Here is a 17,064-nt window from a genome sequence, read left to right as displayed (position 1 = left end):
CGACACGCGCATCCGTCCTTTCGGGCTATATAGACAGTGTCACCAGCGAGGTGTTGATCCTCCTCCCTATGCGATGGCCGCTAGTGAAACGGGAAGGCCGCAAAGAATGTGCATACTTCCCGTTCTGCAGAGGTGCTGTATAGGCCTAGCCCGCGCAGCCGTGTAAAACGGGAAGTATGCACGCATACTCCCTACCACGTCCTCGCCATGTAGAGGCACTGTACAAGCCGGAGCTTGTACAGCCGTGCACGAGAGGACCAAAATAGGAAGAATGCATGCATACTCTGCATACTTCCCATTCCACCAGCGCCCATCATGAGTCCACCAGGCATCCGTGAAGGCCTGGAGCTGACTGTCGCTGCCATTATATACCACGCCCCACGGCCGCCAGCCCGGGCACTGGCAGCCCCTTCGCGTTACCTGTGACGTTCTCACGACGACAGGCCGACTGTGTCTTGCAGACAAAAGGTCACTACAATAACTCGACGCCGCGCAGCTATTGCCCCTTGTTGTCCACTAACCAAACCGCCACTGTCCTTGCTCTTACTTCCCTGGTCCTCCTGGTTCCGGTATTATCGGGTTGCAGACACAAGGGCTTCCAACGTGGCCGGTACAGAGGTGTCCTATCATCCTATTAGAATAAAGACCTATCGCTTTGCCAGCAGATGCAGGCACTGGGTGTGGCCCTAGGTTGGTATCCTAGGTAATAGGATGTCGGATGGTTATGGACGATAACCCTCTGTTTGTCTTCCTGTTGTCTGTGGGTATCGAGTTTGGTGGTGGCAAGCCGCCAAGACCCGTGAAAACTCTGCCATTCTGGCGGCGTTGAGGACGACGTTTCCAAAGACGACCTCTAGCCACGACGCAACGCCGCTGCACCAGTAATGAACGTGATTCTCACTCTCGTACGGGCCTTGCGGTTCGAACGAGACGGAAAGGAACGCCCGTACGACAATACGGGTCGAATCACGATTTTGGTGTTCCTTTTAGATAAAGATATTTATTATAAAGTTATTATTACCTAATTAATATATCCCTTAAGCCTAATAACGTTGTACCCCTTTATATACCCTATAAAATATTAGTCCTATTTTTATTAGACCTACCTATTAAGAACTTATAATATAAGGAAGGGAGAGTAGTAGTAATACTATAAGTTGCTTTATAAGCACTTCTAAGTTCTTGTATAAAGGTAATAAAATTCTGTGTATCTGTTGCTGTTTTATTTCTATCTATTGCAGCAGGGTACTCCTAGTTAATATTAATGCTATTAAAGGCGTATATCTAAGATGTTATTATTGTTAGGAAAGTCCTTTGCGCCGCTGTATAGTTTACTTACGCTTATAAAAGCTAAGGCTAACTGAATGAAAGTTGCTTTTGAAGAGGCCGAGGAGACTATACAAGAAAAACCGGCACCTCCTGCAGCCTCACCGCCGACAGCAATGTAAACTTTTAACCCGCTGTTCATCTTTTTTAAGGCAGTGACTCGGGGGTAGAGGTCGGCGTTATAGGAATTCATAGACGAGATGCAGTTGTCAGATCCAACCAATGCAAATGCATAATTGATACGAGTCCACAAAGATGCGTCGATATCTTCGGGCGTCCACTTGTCGCAAGAACGCTCCATCGCCCAACTTTCGTAGTATCCAATGGTTCTTTGATCGCCGGAAGAACCTCCGCAACTCCTTTGATTCCGAATCAGTCTTGGTGCTTCTCCATGCGCTGTTTTCACCTACGGTTCGGAAACTTGGTCGCAGCCGGACTGACATGTGCTATCACAAAATGTGCTTGTCGTTCCACACTGATCCCCTTAAATTAGCCCGAATAAATGTTGACTAGTGATTGTTGTCCTTACATAGCCATACTGGCTGTGGCCACGAAACTTGATAGCCGTCAGCTCAGGTTTTACAAGGAACCAGTCGGCTATAGCTCAAAGATGACTGCTATAACACTGTTCGGAATGGTCAAGGGCTTACATGTGTCAGTTGCTTGAAAGCTGTCAGCTTAATCTTAGCAGCTCCGATCAAAGATGTTTGATGCTCAATCCTGACTCTAGATATGCCTAGTCATCAAGCGATAAACAGCAGAGTGAGAGCATGACGCTCTTGCTTAACCGTAACAGTATTAAAGAACTTTGCAGCACTTCTCACGGACTCAGGTTGAAATTGATGTGAACTCTGTTGTATTATAGATGCCGTAAAGGCGGACTATATAGAGGAACGAGATGAACTATCCCTTAGGGCGCTCCCTTGGTCGCTCCCTTGGTAGCAAGGAAGACGCCAAGGAAGGCGCCACTTTCCTTGCTGTCAAGATAGCAAGGAAGCACCACAACTCCGTAAGGAAGAGAGAGAGAGAGTAAGGGATACCTAGTGAACCGTATGAGTTGCTGATCCTAGGTTGCTGCAACCCGAGTCACGGCGTCAAAAGGGAATATCACCATTTTGTGGTCGAGCTCACCTTTGTGGTGAAATTTACCCAACCGATAAACAGAGAGCGTGAAGCCAACCTCTCGACAACCCTTGCGAAATACAAAGACATGGCTGAAGATACGGGGTTCGGGGGCTTGCCCCTGAAAGTGCGAAGAGAGGGAGCATTTTCGAAGTGAGACGTGCGGCTGGGATAATGCTGACTAAGCGCGATGAGAACTGCACCAGCTGCACCAGCTGAGGATCCGTGGGATCTTAGGCTAGCCTTGGCATTTACCCAGCGTGTGGCTTTTGACGCTGACAAATCGCGAGATGAAAGGACGGCCTAGATTCAAAATTTCCCGAAAGGAACGGAATGCTAACTCAACGCACACTGCAGATCGGTTACTGTGGACGCCCCCAGAACGGACCTCTACCCACTGGACAATGCGATTCGTCGCGTGACAAGGTGGCCTCGTTATTTTTGTCAGTGGCCATGTCACTCGGCCCACACAATTGGTCTATTTTGGTTGACTACCCCCTCCTTTTCAATTGCCACCTAGACCTCGCACGACATCTATCAGGATCTCACTTATGGCCCATAAGATGAGATGAACCACTCGGTTCTTCTTTTCTACCTTTATGATCCCGAATAATCGCCACGCATCTCATTTTTGATTCACAAGAGAACACATCAGTGTCATGGACTCAGAGGAAGTCCCTCGCCTATGTCTTGTGCTTGATTCTACAGCCAAGAATCCCGACGCTGAGAATACAGTCTGGAATCCTGCAGACACTTTATGCGGACACTTAACGCTATCAACCAATAACGAACTCGTCATTAGTACGATGACGATATACTTTGAAGGTTGGATGCAAACCATATCGTGAATAGCTACTAAGAAGTCATAGGTGTCTCACGCCACTGGATAACCGAGCTAGCACCAGGGGGATTGGATCTTACAATCTTGAAGGCAGAGCGTAAAGTAAGTTACATCAGTGTGCACACGAAGAATTTGTTGGCACAATTGCTCTCTGTGTCTTTGGAAGCTAGGTATACTAACAGGCCAACTCCCAAGTTCCACAGTCAGGCTCAGGACATCCTGCCGACAGAGATATTTCGAAAAGACTCGCCACCTGAACACTTCATATACGAAGCACCCTTTCACTTCCTCATCTCTAGTATGCTTGCAAAACCTGATCCAGATTCACCACAACAGTGCTAGGAGGTCTGTATATTGACGAATCCACGGGGAAGCGATTTGCGCAGCCATGTATTATGTACTTCTTGCGAGCCTCTGTGAGTGTCAATGCAGGAAGAGACAGTGATAGCAAGTCTCTGGAGACGTCTCTACCTGTTGTCATCACACCTCACACCCAAGGATTCCCCTCTACCGAAACAAAAGACTTCCCTTCAGAATTCAAAGAAAAAGAATCGAAAGTCTTACGGCGGACCTTGTTCGGCAGTACGCTTGGAACAATGAAAGCCTCGATACATGAACCACCACCGCTCACCTATAGCATCGGGTCGGCACGGACGAGTACAAAAGCAGTCCTAAATCTTGAGTTTGAGTCGGTAAGCTCATGTGATCAATATCAGAAACTGCAAGACTTGAGCTTTACAATCCTTTCCTTGATAAGGACGAAGACATTCTATTCGATAAAGTCTTTCCCAAGGCTACCAAGTCAAAGCCTGTTGAGTCTTCGGGGTACGACAAGGCTCCGAGATGATATTCTCAAACTTGAGACACGAACTGTTCGAAATACATCGTGGGGATACGTGTACAATGTGGAGAGTCAAACTAAAGGTATCTGCTCTCGCCCTACTGCCCAGGACGTCATATCTAGTGGAAAGCTTGTTGATAGAGGTTTCTTTAAGGGGCAACGCACTCGTCGATTATCAGTCCGCCCGGAGGAGAGTGGATGACTGTCCTAGACATTCCCATAGAAGTTGATACCCGCCTCATACCTACCTTTTGCAGTTCAATCGTCGCGCGTCTGTACACCGTAATCCTTCGAGTTAAGGTTAGGGGTGTTAGACAGGAGTCTTTTGATCTTGAAGTCCCCTTACAAGTTATACACTCATCTCCCGACCGGCCCCTGTCCGCCAACCTGGAGCCTATGAGAGAAGATCAACGATTCGTGGCATTTCACCGAGCCTCGGCGACCTCGTGGTTTAGTGACGAGTCGCTGGCAAGGAATCCTTCTTCAATGATTAGAGCGAGCTGGCTAATTAGTTTTTAGGAATCGGAGGACGAGCCACCGCATTACTACCCATAAGAAATACGGGTTTGACAAGAGGGAAACGGGCTGGAAGGCAGGTGAACAACCTAGGAACAATTGCCCTTCTTGGTAGGATTGGCTACGGTGTCACGGTTGCATTGTATGGATTAATGGCACATACGAGCATGTATGTTGAGATCAATATCTCTCTCGCCGTTGATGTCACGGGCCAAGTCTTTGTGCAAAGAAACTGTGGTGTGTATTTGACTAAGTAAGAATTCTCTGAAGAGAGAAGAAAAGAAAAGAGAATGAAAAACGTGTTCCTAAGAGCTGTCCAAACTCCCTCTCTCTCACGTGCTGTTGCCCTAGCAAATAAAGGGGGCGAAGGCCTTAGGCCAAGCACAAGATCGGGTCTCAACCCGCTACAGTTGACCTTGTCCTACACTCCTGCAATCTGTACTAAACCCAGCTCAACGCATTTTGAAAGACATTAGAGATACTAGATCACAGGCTGATCCGATTGATTCGCCGCGGATTCCTTGCCATTCGAGACGTTCTCCATCACGACCCCATCAAGCTCATCGTCTCCATGATACGTCTGTGCTAGCTCTTCCAATGAGCGGCGTTTTGTTTCAGGGATAAGTAGTGTGGTGGCGACTCCGCATACCATGAAGGCAGCGAAAATTTCCATTACATGGTTCAAACCGATTGTTTTCGCAAGAGGTCCGAGGAGAGCTTGAGCGATAACCGCTCCAACCTTGCCTGCGCCCGCAGAGATCCCATGGGCTGTTGATCGGAATCGGGTAGGGAAGACTTCTCCAGGGACTTTTGACTTTTGTCAGTGTTGCATTCGGGAGAGATTGGTACGTGGTACCGGAAGAGGGCACTTACCTATAAATGTAGTAGAATTGGCACCAAAGTTCGAGAAGAATTGGCACAACACATACAAGGCAAACAGGCCATGCGGTGACAGATGATGGTAGCCGAATCCGATCACGCAGAATAGCACCGTAAGGATGATGAAACTGGCCATCTGAATAGGCTTGCGGCCAAGAGTGTCGACTGTTGCCACGCTCACCCAATAGCCAGGGATGTTGCCAGCTACAGACAAGATCAAGTTGCCCACGGCGACATTGTACAAGCTGTAGTATACATTGGTCGATCCGGCGTACCCGATAGCGCGAAGAATCGAGGAGTTGTTGAGACCTAAACCCCAAAAGGCGATGTCTATGAAGAACCACGAGCCTGCTGTACCGAGGAGGATCTTCCCGTATCGCCATTGCTTGAAGTGGAGCCAAAATTGCTTCCACGTAGCTTTCGGGCCCGCAGCTTTTTGCCGGGCGGCAACGACTACAAAATGTTCGTCGCTAACTGCAACAGCTGGATTCTTCCGCATCAAGTACACATCTGTATCGGCCTTGGCGTTCTCGAGATCCAGAGCCATATCCATTGTATACCGAGGTGTTTCGGGGATTGTGAGGCGGAAGTACAGGGCGCACAGTGCTGGGAAGACACCAAAAGCGACAATGGTTCTCCACATCTTGTCGGCTGCTACCTGACACGTTGTGTCGCAATGCGCGGGGTTGCTTGCTTGGACGAGTGACCCTTTAAATGCCACCACGCAGATGAACGAGACCATTGCGGCCGCGAAATTTCCGAAACCTTGCCTGAGTTCTGCCATTAGCCTAGTACCAGGAGGAATGAGGAGGCTTCACATACATCGCGAAGACAGAGTTCATCAGCGCGCCGCGCCACTTGACAGTAGCGAATTCGGATGTGATCACAGAGGATAAAGGGTGATCCCCTCCAACGCCAACTCCCATGAATACACGCCAAGAGATCAATGGTCCCAGCAAGTTAAGCCCAGGCCCAGAGCCACTTATCGCCTGTCCAAAGCTCCCCACGATAATGATGATCAGCTCTATGCCATACATCCGCTTCCTGCCCAACTTATCCGCAAGCCATCCGAAGAAGACCTGGCCAAGAACAGCACCGGCAGTGGTAGACAATTTGATTGCTGTATCCACTGAAGTCCGTATAACATGTGACTGGTAGAAAGCTAGACCGATCATAGTTGTGATGAAGTTTGCGCTGAACAAGTCGTATGCATCAGTGAAAAATCCAGTTCCGGCAACGACAACAGCTCTGAGGTGGGAAAACCCTAGAGGTGCATTGTCAATCTCTGCTAAAGCGATTCTCCGAAGAGCGTGCTTATCAGACGACGTGACAACTTGTTGGAGACCGTTCTCCATGATTTCGTCTGGGAGGGCTGATGGCACTTCTGAGTCAACGAAAGCCATGATGAAAGGCTGTTTGTCAGGTGTAAGGTACAATCAGGATTGACAGGAAGAATCAAGGAGCATTTATATACTGGAACAGAAACAGGAAGAGACGGTGCACTCCAGAACAATGTATCCACGGGGTCCTTCTATCGTCTATCATTTGTTCGGTCAGTCCAGATCAGTCCTTCCCTCTAAGAAAAGAAAAAGAAAGACAAGAGAAAGATTCCATGGCCAAGTTCAGCCATTCGGAACGTACTGTTGTCACTGCTCACAGATCATTGGCTAGAAAGGTCCCATGGCGTCTGGTCTACTGTATTTATAAGGCTCAAGTGGCTTGTCGTACCCTGTTCTCAGTCGTGCCAGCATGTTGCAGATCCCAAGTGAGAACCTTCAGCTTTGGGTCGACCTGCTATCAAGTGCAAAAAGTCCTTTGGAGTGATGTCTGGGAGATTGATTGGCCTATTAGCAATTTGAACCGCTTTCCAGAGAAGTGAGAGCGCCATGGTGACAGGCCATATCATGAATACTAATAAGGCTGAGCTATCAGACAACGTGCTCCTTCAAAAATTCATTTGGCCGAGACCCTTTGCTCCGTTGTTGATTGATAATAGGGATGTTCTTCCTCTCTGCTCGCGTGACAGCCATGACTTGGGAATAGGGGGGTCCGTCGTCTTCCATGTCACTCTCGTGAGGTGATTGGGTTTTCGGTTCCTAAGCGGGAATGTCACTGTAGTGTGCTGATTGGCTTATCGTTTTTCGAGGAATGGATGTCACTTCAGCCCCAATCTGCACAGACCTCACAGTGACATGCGCCGAACAGCGGCCTATTGGTAAGGCTGTTTGCTGGGCAAAATGGCCAGGAAAGTAGAACTGCGAGCCGGCGACTGAGGTTTTTTGGCCCATGCCTAAGTTATCCGGTACAAATAAAAGGTATGTGATTGCTTCTCTGCTATCACTGCAATTGTCATATCTATTGTTCCAAGAACTAGAAGCGTCCGTTGCGTGGAATTTCAAAATGTCTCTCAATAGCAGAGTGAGCAAGAATGCTGGACGAGTACGAACTACCCATTCATCGAAACCAATACTCTCAGGGAGCACTATTCATAAAAGAGGTAAGTATTACCTATACTTTGTTCATAGTATTCCAAACAAATGACTAATACGCTTTATAGTCTTTGATCCCGAAAGACGGTCCGAATTATTACTATCGAAGTCCAACTATCAGCTTCTTATGGAGGGAGAGTCTTCTCAGGCCGGGATCTCCTTCCCGCCGAGTATATTAGAGACCCTTTCTTCAAAGCGCACCAGACATACGATCGCTGAACGAGGCCGCAGAAGCAATATGAATGAGGCTTTACAAGAGCTCGCTACTCTCTTGTCGCAAGATTGTTGCGACGAAGCGGCCCGAAATACTTTCGCAGTCAGCAACGGTGGCAAATACGACAAAGCTCAGACCATGACCAAAGCTTGCACGGTGGAGCTAGCGATCGAGTACATTAAGTGTTTGCAGAAGGAAGTAGCTGGAGCAAAGCGCAGTATCTCCAGCAAGGACAGCAGTGCCAGCAGCGAAGCCGTCACTAAGGTTCAGCTATCAGTATAGTCCTCCGCATTATTCCAAGATGTCCTTTTCCAACTCGCCATCGATGGACATATCGTGGACTGAGTGCGACGGCTGGGACACTAGGATCTGTTAATGTTCAAACATTCCTCGCGTTTGCACGGGTCAACCACATGTCATTTAGCAATCCAGGGTCGAATTGGTGCGCCGTGTTCTACAATGCTACCTTATATTGCTCCTGTTCCCCTATTGCCTCATCATCTCTGTGCTTCCTTACCCATCACCAGCCAAATAAATCGTCGCTCGAGTTTAAGCCTGTATTGAGTTTTTCCGGGCTCACGTTCTTCTGCACACCGTGGTATACTCTTAGATTTTCGAAATGAATTTGTGAATTAAAAACCCACGCCAGAGCTAACGTCACTAGAATAAAGTTGTATGGAACCTACACCACCTGCAGCGAAGCATTTGATGTTTCCTTGGGGTCGATTCTGCCTATTAATTCCCCTTCCGCCTCAATCTAACCTTCGCCCTCTCTGCATCGATTCTCTCCGTCAAAACCTCGAGCGTCTTGCTCGACAACCTTAGGCGCCTCCCCCTTCTTAGCTCTTGCACCTCAGGGATCCACGCCCAGGCAATTATAGCACCGCAGAACATGAAAGCAGAGAAGACAATCAGCATCACGCGTAAGCTCAAGGTGCTTAGGTTGCCAATGCTGGTATAAGATGTGACTATGTGAATGATAAGGGTGCCGAATGTGCCGAATGAGGCAGAAATGCTGTAGCAGGTGCTTCGATGGCGCGTAGGGAAGATTTCCGCAGAAATCTAGGAAGAAGAATTAGCGACGGGTTGAGGGATGAGCAGGCGGGTAATATAAAGGTCTAGATTAAATGCAACTTACGATGAAGGTCAACGCATTTGGTCCTGCAAGGGGTTAAATTCAGCGATTGCGTAGGAAGGGAGGGGAGGCCAAGAAAGGCTTACTAAGATTGGACAGTATCTGTGTGAGAATACAGAGCGTGATGTTCAAGGCCTGGAGATTTATATGAGAAGTATTGAAGAGACAGCCACCTGCAATTGTAAACAAGAATGCTAGACCAAGGAAACACCAAAAAAGGAGTTTCCTTCGAGAAATGTAATCAATACTCATAATGAGAACAATGCTTCCCACTAAAGACCCAGCAGATACCGCAATAATTGAATGAATAGAGCCTTGCGTGAAAATTTGATATATCGATATGTCTGATTGTAATGGATCTTCCCAGTCTAGCAATGAGAAGTAGAGTTTGTGAGAGGCAGAGGGCTCCAAACCCGAGCTAGTACCTGGGGATTATTGACTCCAAGACCAGAATAGACAGTTTCGAACAAGAGGGAGCATGCAGAAGTTCCTGCTAGATATCGCCAATTTCCTTGGGCCGAAAAGTATTTCTTTACGCAAGAGTGCAGAGACGGCTGCACTAGCTGCTCAGAAGGCAACCTATTGTTGTTTATATCGAAAGTGAACCGAGGCGATTCGGATATTGTGAAACGGAGGATAAGGGCGATGAATGCCAGAAGAGAACCCATACCAATAACGAACCGCCACATGCTGTCTAAAGTAGTCCTCGCTGTTTCTTGATTCGTTTCCAGCGCGAGACCACGGGATTTACCAAGCGTCTCGAGGATAAGCAAGCTCATCGCAGACGCCGTAAGTCGGCCCAAGGGCTGCATCAGAAAGACGCCGGCCATCATTCGAGCCCGGGATTGGACCGGCGCAAATCTGAACCGGGAGTAATTAGAGCACGTATACGATGATTGATTGACTTCTATAGGAGAAGTGGGAGAGCAGTAAGTTACGGGAGAGTCGGGCATAGTCAGCAGTAATTACAGCACTTAATGTACGGCCAGCGCCCGTCCCTACTCCAACGAAGAAGGACCAGAAACAGATCCAGCCCGTGATTGACATGGAATTAGCGGCACCTGTTGAGCTCTGAGCCAGAAGAAGTGGCGCGGAAATGACCAGCATGAAATCCCAACTATATGCCTCCAATCGGCCAGAACTATCAGCCAAAATGCCAAAGAGTAGCTGGCCAAATATAGTGCCAATTAGTAGAACCGTATGAACCGTCAATTCATCGCGGTTGCTGAAGACCCCGTTGCTCTGATAGATGAAAGCTATCCAGGGAAGCACTGTTTGTATTGAGAAGAGGCAGTAGGAATCAGCGAAGAATCCAAAACCTGCAACAGCCCAGATGCGCCAGCTAAAGCCATGGCCGTCGATCTCTTTGTAGCTTTGGAATTGTCCTCCCTCTTGGACCTGAAGTATAGTTAACGTTCTGTTATCCTTTCTCAATATCAAACGCACTTACTGGTAGATGTGGGATTTCATTTGCCGGGTTGTTGCGGGCAGACATTGCTGATTGTGATGATTTCTTCGCAGGTAATAGAAGAATAGATGTTGAAAATTAAAGGCTAAGGATGGTATATAAAAGATGTATGACCGTAGCCTGATTACTTTGGCAAAAATGCCTGAGTATCAGCCATGGCAGGCATTGCCTAGAAAGCCTGATGAGGCTCTCAAAAGTCTCTTCGACCTTGGATAACAGCACAAGACGTGAACGACTCACAATTCGAGGATTTCCCACGTGGTCCGACTCTGGCTCGAAAAGAACTCATTTGAGCATTTCTGCAATTAGTTCGATGGCGTTCCAATGTGTCGTCCTGGTGCTGAACTGGGGGCCTGCGTCCTGCTGGAATTGTGGGAGGAGGTGCGAATCTGTTAGCTGGTCAATCAACCAGCAGTAGTGACATTCTGCAAGCCACCCAATCAATCAGCAGTAGTGACATTCTTGCAAGCCACAGCCGAGAACTCAGGGGGCGCAAGCGACTTCATCGAGTCCAACATGCACCCCACTACTCCACGGGCTAGCAGAAAGAATGTCACAGGAAAACCAGGCTTGCCATCGGCCACCTTCCTCTTCTACCTCCGACGTCCACGTGTTGACGATGAGCTCGTGAATTGGCCTGAATGCCTTGATGTTTTGTGAACGCGAAACGTTGCTGCAGAGGAGTTGCATTTCTTCATCGTCAAATATCATCATGAATCGCTCTCTTGTTTCTCTTTCCCTTCTGATGGGGTTTCACCCACACACACAGACGTCAAGCCATCAGTACTGTTCCTGTCAGAAGTTGCTCAAAGCAAGTCGTCAATTCTTACCATCGAGGGTTCCCGATGTGGCCTGACACGGAGCCTGAGCCGGGGATGGAAAGCGTCAGCGCAGCTCGCACACCCGGCGGCAATGTACCAAGGGACTGTCGCTGGAGGTGCTGGCCGGTGAGCAGGCGCCACATGCGAGGCACGGGACGAGTGGTGGAGGAGTGCTCTCTGCGTTGGGTCTGCATGTGCATCGCCGGGGCAAGAATGAGAGTGGGAAGCACCAGATAATGAGCGAGGGCCGCCATGGTGGGGGACGAGGCGACCAGGGTCACATGGTGCACGTGGTTGGGGACAAAGATTACTCGGTGCATGCCTCCAATGCCTCGAGCGGAGGTGGGACATTGCGCAGCTATGGGCAGAATGAGGACGCCAACAACTATGTTCAGCAATGGGCTGAAAGTATGCCATTGCAAGATGTAGGAAAGCTGCTTTCGGCGCTGAAATGATTCTTTCTGTTCTGGAGTTAGGAGATTCAGGGATCGTCAGAGCTGGCGTTACTTTTTCAAGACCCGATGCATTTATAGTATGAGAAATCATTTAACCTCACATCAACTTCAAGTGATCAGGCGCTCCAAACAAAAATCCCCCAAAACATGTTACTCATCCGTAGCGGGGCGGCCGAAAACGTACAACAGCTGGCGTCTGACGACATCTTTGAGAAACTCTTGCACCTGATGAAACCTTTACCCATTACCGAACCTTTGCGCCTGCCCTGTACTCCCTGTACGCCTAGATTCCAAGCTAATCTTTTTGATCAGATTTCGGGGATCAATCACGGGTAGTATTGCGGTGGGTCTTGCTCAGATTCCTAAAGTTGATCAGCCACCGTCCCCCATTGTAGCATTAAAGCGTCTTACCAGTGAATCATCGCTAAACCAGGACGACTCTGAAGCTCTCCGATACTCCAAGAATCGCTCTCTGACGGGCTCCACCGTGGGAGAATCAGGATTGCTTGGAGGAGTATGTATGACCTGGAGAGGCACTTCAAGATCAAACCTTTCTTGCCGGGCTCCGGCGACTTTGACTCGAACAATGAGGGTGTAGAAACGCGCGACTAATGAACTGCAGAAGCTAGGTAGGAGGCGCCCATTGACCTCGATGGGGACGGTCCAATTGGAAATCCATTTTCCACTCGGCTCACTTGTCATCGATACTTGTCCGTTGCCGTTCTCTGAGGCTACCTTGTTCGAAATGGAGAGACCGAGCTGGGAAGCCAGGCTTGCATCGGTTTGACTGTCTAAGCTGAACCTGTATCCCCATGAAGCGTCTCGAACATACTGCGTCTCCAGCTTTATGATGCCGTCGCGAAGCCTCATCTCACTAAAAGATTCCAGCAAGGTTTGACTTGGTAACCTTGGGAAGGACTTTACCGAGTAGAATGTCTTGACTCTGACCAAGGAAAAAACTGTGAAGCTTAATCCTTGGAGGCTCTTTGGTATGTCATTTGAGCTGGTGCTCGTCGACTGGAACTCTAGCGTCATGAGAGCCGCCGTACTACTGCCAGTAGATGAGGTTTTGTAGACGAGAGCTGGTGGTTCTTGCAACGAGACATTCATCGTTCCCAGCGTACCTCCTATAAGCGATCGCCGCAACACTTTCGATTCTCGTTCCTTGAACTCCATGGGGAAATCATCTGTTTCTGTTGGGGGAAGCTCCTCGGTGTACGGCGCGATAGTTATAGGGAGAAACGTCTCCAGTGACTTGCAATCTTGGTGGTCCTCAGTGGTGAAGCTCACAGTGGCTCGTAAGAAGTATATAATACGGGGCTGGGCGAATCGCATCCCCGTACATTGGTCGACAAACTCCTCTCCCGAATTGAGTGATGGAGGCAGTTGCAAGCATTGTTCTGGTGAATCGGGATTAGTGCACGGGATCGCTCTAGAGATGATAAAGTGAAACGGTGCTTCGAAAACAAACGCCCCGGGCGACGAGTCCTTTCGAGATATGTTGCTGCGCAAGATATCATGGGCTTGACTGAGAAACTGGAAGAGTGATCCGTCAGCCTACCCAGTTTCTAAATTGAGGGAAGGGGGAGAACGGGCTGGTTGAGGAGGGCATCGTGTAAGCATCGTGTAAGCATCGTGTAAGCATTGCATTGACATACCTTGCGCTCCGCCTTGAGGACTCGATGAATGCGTACGTTCGTTTCATTTATCCAGTTGCGGGAGACGCCTAAGCAACCTTTTAGCGGCCATCCATGATGTTTCTATTGGTGCCTGCATCTCACCTTCAAAGTAGATTGTGATGCCATCAATGCCAAGATCTTCCGTACTCGACAACTCGAGGTGGCCATGCAGCTCGTCTTCGGGGTTCCAGACTGTGGCTGTGGTCGCAGCATCGGGATTTTTAGTCGTGTGGTCAAGAATGAGGCGCAGACGAGGAGTTGGGTCTGGATCCATGATTGTAGGCGTTGTGGAAGAGAGGCGCTGGTTCGTTGTAAGATGCTCTACGCGGCAGAATATTACGCAGAACAGATTGGGGAATGAGAAGGCGAGATGATGGAATATTTAGAAAAATTCCCCACGTTTGCTTCGACCACATGTTCGTAGTATTTCTGAAGAGGCGAGTTGATTAAGGAATTGGGATCTCGCTTCACACCCCCCTTTTTACTTTTGGCCAATGGGGTAAGTCGAGTGACATACCAAAAGCCAAAGGGTTTTGGGCTTTGGGCGTTGTGTGGCACATCCAACGGCCAATTCACGTCCATTATCTCCATGCGGATGACCTTGACGGTGACATTATGGTTCGTTTTTGACTTGGGCGGACCTCAGCCTCGCTTTCCTCCTGTAAGCACGCCCGAATCCTGACTGACCTCCATGCAGCAATCTTAGCGAAAGAGCTCTCAAATTCCCACAACATGGTTGCCTGCATGAATACCTGCAGAATGGGACATGACCATTCCTTCTGTGGAACTTGAGTAGTGAATGGGACTTGTTTTTCTTCAACCCAGATATGCTGAAGACCATCTGACAGGAAGAGTTCTCACTTTCAAGGGTATGCAAAAACAATTATAGTTCCTCATTACGCCTAGAACCCAAAAGCAGACCCCATCGAAACTCTCACGTCGTCTTCTCCTTCGAGAGGACAAAGTCAGTCCAGCGGACCATCTCGACGCACCTCGACCACCAAAACCCCAACTGGCTTCCCGGCCATACAAGATGATTCTTCCCCGTCCGCTTATCAATATACCAAGTGCTGATATCAGACGTATACACCAGCCCCTTCATCCTGCGCTCTACGAATTTGTTGAAACCATCCTCTGCTTCTTTCTTTACTTCAATCTTGGACGCGCTTGGCTGATTGGACAGCACTTTTGACCCAAGCAAAGGCTCAAGCAGGCGCAGGATGTATGTTACAGAGTGCTCGATGCCAAGAAGCGTTGAATGTCCCGACGGAAGCGTGTTCGGACCTGTAAGCAGAAAGAGATTCCGAAACCCAGACACCATTACTCTTCGCCCCATTAGTATTCTGCCGTTGACTTTTTGTAGGGACGAATGTCGAAGGGTTCAAGGTACGTACCCCATATATGCCCTCGCCCCATCAGGCCCGCGCTCCCATATATCCCTGAGATTGAGTCCGTTTAGGCCCGTGATTTGCATTAGGGTGAGAAGCTGCGCTGTCTTGAATCCATTAGCTAGAATAATAATGTCCGCAGGATATGCAACGCCGCTTTCGTCTGCAATTTGGTTCGCACTGATAATTCTTAGACTCTTGGATTTGATCAACTTCGCTTTGGGATCATGAAGTGAAGCAAGATATCCGTGGTCTAATATGGCATGCTTGGCGCCGAATGCGTAAGAAGGGACAAGGATAGAACGGTATTGACTCGGGGCGGTCTTCTCTATATAGGAAACAAGTGACGCCTCCAGCCTCCCTCTGACGTGGCAGCCTAAGAAACTGTCTTTGAAAGCGACGAAGGCGAGATCAAGCTTCATAGCTAGCCACCAGCGAGATAGTCGATTTGTGAACGGGATGTTTCTCAAAACCCTGCAGTGTTAGGTTAGAAAAGATCACTCGTGAGCAAGGAGAGTGGCATTAAGTGAAAGTACTTACCATTTCTGTACCTTCTCAATTCGTTGAGTTTCCTTAGGAGCGATCCATTGTGCGCTTCGGACGACCTGGACCAGGTTCCTCAGACCGGTGTTCTTGAGTAACTCGGGTTGCAGCAACCTAGGATCAACAACTCATACGGTTCACCTGCGTGCACACCACCCCCCTAGGTATCCGTTACTCTCCCTTTCTCTTCCTTACGGAGTTGTAGCGCTTCCTTGCTGTCAAGAGAAGGGAGTGCCTTTCCTTAGCGCCTTCCTTGCTGCCAAGGGAACGATCAAGGGAGCGCCCTAAGGGATAGTTCATCTCGTTCCTCTATATAGTCCGCCTTTACGGCATCTACAATACAACAGAGTTCACATCAATTTCAACCTGAGTGAGTAGCCACGGGACGAACTGGTTTGCTGAAGCACCGTTCCCAACGACCACGACATCCTTTCCTTCAAAGTTAACCTTGCGGTCCCAATCAGAGCTGTGGAATATTCTTCCCCGAAATTCTTGGATATTAGCAATACTTTCAGGGCCCTTTGGGATATCTAGGAATCCAACAGCAGTACACAGAACACGAGAGTGCCGCACATACACTTCGTTGGTGGTGGTATCCAGAAACTCTACCCTCCGTAGATCCGTATCTTCTAGCCACTGGGCGGAAACGCACTCTTGGTGCAAATGAATGCGAAACTGAAGATTTTGGGCTACGCGTTTGATGTAGGCCAGAATTTCAGGTTGGCTTGCGTATGTTGTTGACCAGTCGGGGTTGGGGGCGAAGGAGTAAGAGTATAACTTGGATGCGCGTTAACCGTTAGCAAACGTTGCGTGCGTGTAATAATATTTATGCGATGGAGAAACTTGCTTCAAGAAAGCTTTTTACCTGGGAAAGGATATCGCAGCTGAGATTAGGGTATGTGTTCTTAGACCAGGTGCCTCCAATATCAATTGCTTTCAGAGTGGGGATCAATCAATCAATCAACTTTGACGTCTCCAAGTTGATTGATTGCTTCGTTGAACAGGCTGTGATTGATTTGATTTGATTTGATTAATTTCTGAGATGCTCAAGTTGAGTTGATGAGATTGATACTTTTTGACCCCCAAGTTGAATTGATTGGTTTGATTGATAGATTGATTGATAAGTTGATTACTACTTAGGAGGTTTGATGCCAATTCGACGCCAGGAGCGTATAGATTGCAGAGCACTAAGTAACTCAGGCTTCATATTAAGGCGTCGTACGCCCAGGAGATCGCCAAGTTCGCTGAAAATTCTCTCACAATCAGCTGAGGAGGCTGGGATGGAGTAGATATCAAGGGCTAGCTGGCCTAGAATAGGATAGCGATCTCTTGTGATAACCCAGTACT

General features: G+C 48.6%; 8 protein-coding genes across 8 annotated transcripts; 2 read left to right on the top strand and 6 right to left on the bottom strand.

Moving 5' to 3' along the window:
* Positions 1-1,251: 1,251 nt before the first annotated feature.
* Positions 1,252-1,863, bottom strand: BDZ99DRAFT_482466 (glycoside hydrolase; the record flags this gene model as incomplete). The annotated part of the gene is made up of 3 exons (XM_033722490.1): positions 1,252-1,284; positions 1,340-1,685; positions 1,856-1,863. The coding sequence occupies 3 exons, from the start codon at positions 1,861-1,863 to the stop codon at positions 1,252-1,254; spliced, it is 387 nt and encodes a 128-aa protein (XP_033569871.1).
* Positions 1,864-3,107: 1,244 nt separating this feature from the next.
* On the top strand, positions 3,108-3,631 carry BDZ99DRAFT_527007 (uncharacterized protein; the record flags this gene model as incomplete). Its single annotated transcript, XM_033726193.1, has 3 exons — positions 3,108-3,249; positions 3,318-3,391; positions 3,485-3,631. The coding sequence occupies 3 exons, from the start codon at positions 3,108-3,110 to the stop codon at positions 3,629-3,631; spliced, it is 363 nt and encodes a 120-aa protein (XP_033569870.1).
* A 1,496-nt stretch (positions 3,632-5,127) lies between these two features.
* On the bottom strand, positions 5,128-6,880 carry BDZ99DRAFT_400652 (phosphate:H+ symporter; the record flags this gene model as incomplete). Its single annotated transcript, XM_033716179.1, has 3 exons — positions 5,128-5,453; positions 5,520-6,295; positions 6,348-6,880. The coding sequence occupies 3 exons, from the start codon at positions 6,878-6,880 to the stop codon at positions 5,128-5,130; spliced, it is 1,635 nt and encodes a 544-aa protein (XP_033569869.1).
* A 1,045-nt stretch (positions 6,881-7,925) lies between these two features.
* BDZ99DRAFT_482464 (uncharacterized protein) lies at positions 7,926-8,510 on the top strand (the record flags this gene model as incomplete). Its single annotated transcript, XM_033722489.1, has 2 exons — positions 7,926-8,022; positions 8,083-8,510. The coding sequence occupies 2 exons, from the start codon at positions 7,926-7,928 to the stop codon at positions 8,508-8,510; spliced, it is 525 nt and encodes a 174-aa protein (XP_033569868.1).
* Positions 8,511-8,963: 453 nt separating this feature from the next.
* Positions 8,964-10,858, bottom strand: BDZ99DRAFT_527004 (MFS general substrate transporter; the record flags this gene model as incomplete). Its single annotated transcript, XM_033726192.1, has 4 exons — positions 8,964-9,290; positions 9,367-9,389; positions 10,347-10,761; positions 10,814-10,858. The coding sequence occupies 4 exons, from the start codon at positions 10,856-10,858 to the stop codon at positions 8,964-8,966; spliced, it is 810 nt and encodes a 269-aa protein (XP_033569867.1).
* A 683-nt stretch (positions 10,859-11,541) lies between these two features.
* Positions 11,542-11,906, bottom strand: BDZ99DRAFT_482462 (uncharacterized protein; the record flags this gene model as incomplete). The annotated part of the gene is made up of 2 exons (XM_033722488.1): positions 11,542-11,623; positions 11,662-11,906. The coding sequence occupies 2 exons, from the start codon at positions 11,904-11,906 to the stop codon at positions 11,542-11,544; spliced, it is 327 nt and encodes a 108-aa protein (XP_033569866.1).
* A 527-nt stretch (positions 11,907-12,433) lies between these two features.
* BDZ99DRAFT_482461 (uncharacterized protein) lies at positions 12,434-14,060 on the bottom strand (the record flags this gene model as incomplete). Its single annotated transcript, XM_033722487.1, has 4 exons — positions 12,434-12,469; positions 12,519-13,643; positions 13,766-13,833; positions 13,889-14,060. 4 exons carry the CDS (start codon positions 14,058-14,060, stop codon positions 12,434-12,436), a joined length of 1,401 nt encoding a protein of 466 aa, XP_033569865.1.
* Positions 14,061-14,720: 660 nt separating this feature from the next.
* BDZ99DRAFT_400582 (FAD/NAD(P)-binding domain-containing protein) lies at positions 14,721-16,654 on the bottom strand (the record flags this gene model as incomplete). The annotated part of the gene is made up of 5 exons (XM_033716176.1): positions 14,721-15,111; positions 15,181-15,648; positions 15,715-15,806; positions 16,084-16,494; positions 16,583-16,654. Coding segments are annotated over 5 exons (1,434 nt in total), but the record flags the coding sequence as incomplete, so codon positions are not given.
* Between the last annotated feature and the right edge of the window lie 410 nt (positions 16,655-17,064).

Source organism: Mytilinidion resinicola, assembly GCF_010093595.1.
Source record: "Mytilinidion resinicola strain CBS 304.34 unplaced genomic scaffold BDZ99scaffold_29, whole genome shotgun sequence".
Taxonomy (NCBI): Eukaryota; Fungi; Ascomycota; class Dothideomycetes; order Mytilinidiales; family Mytilinidiaceae; genus Mytilinidion; species Mytilinidion resinicola.
The sequence above is the reverse complement of the archived record's forward strand: the minus strand, read 5'-3'. Positions and strand labels throughout refer to the sequence as shown.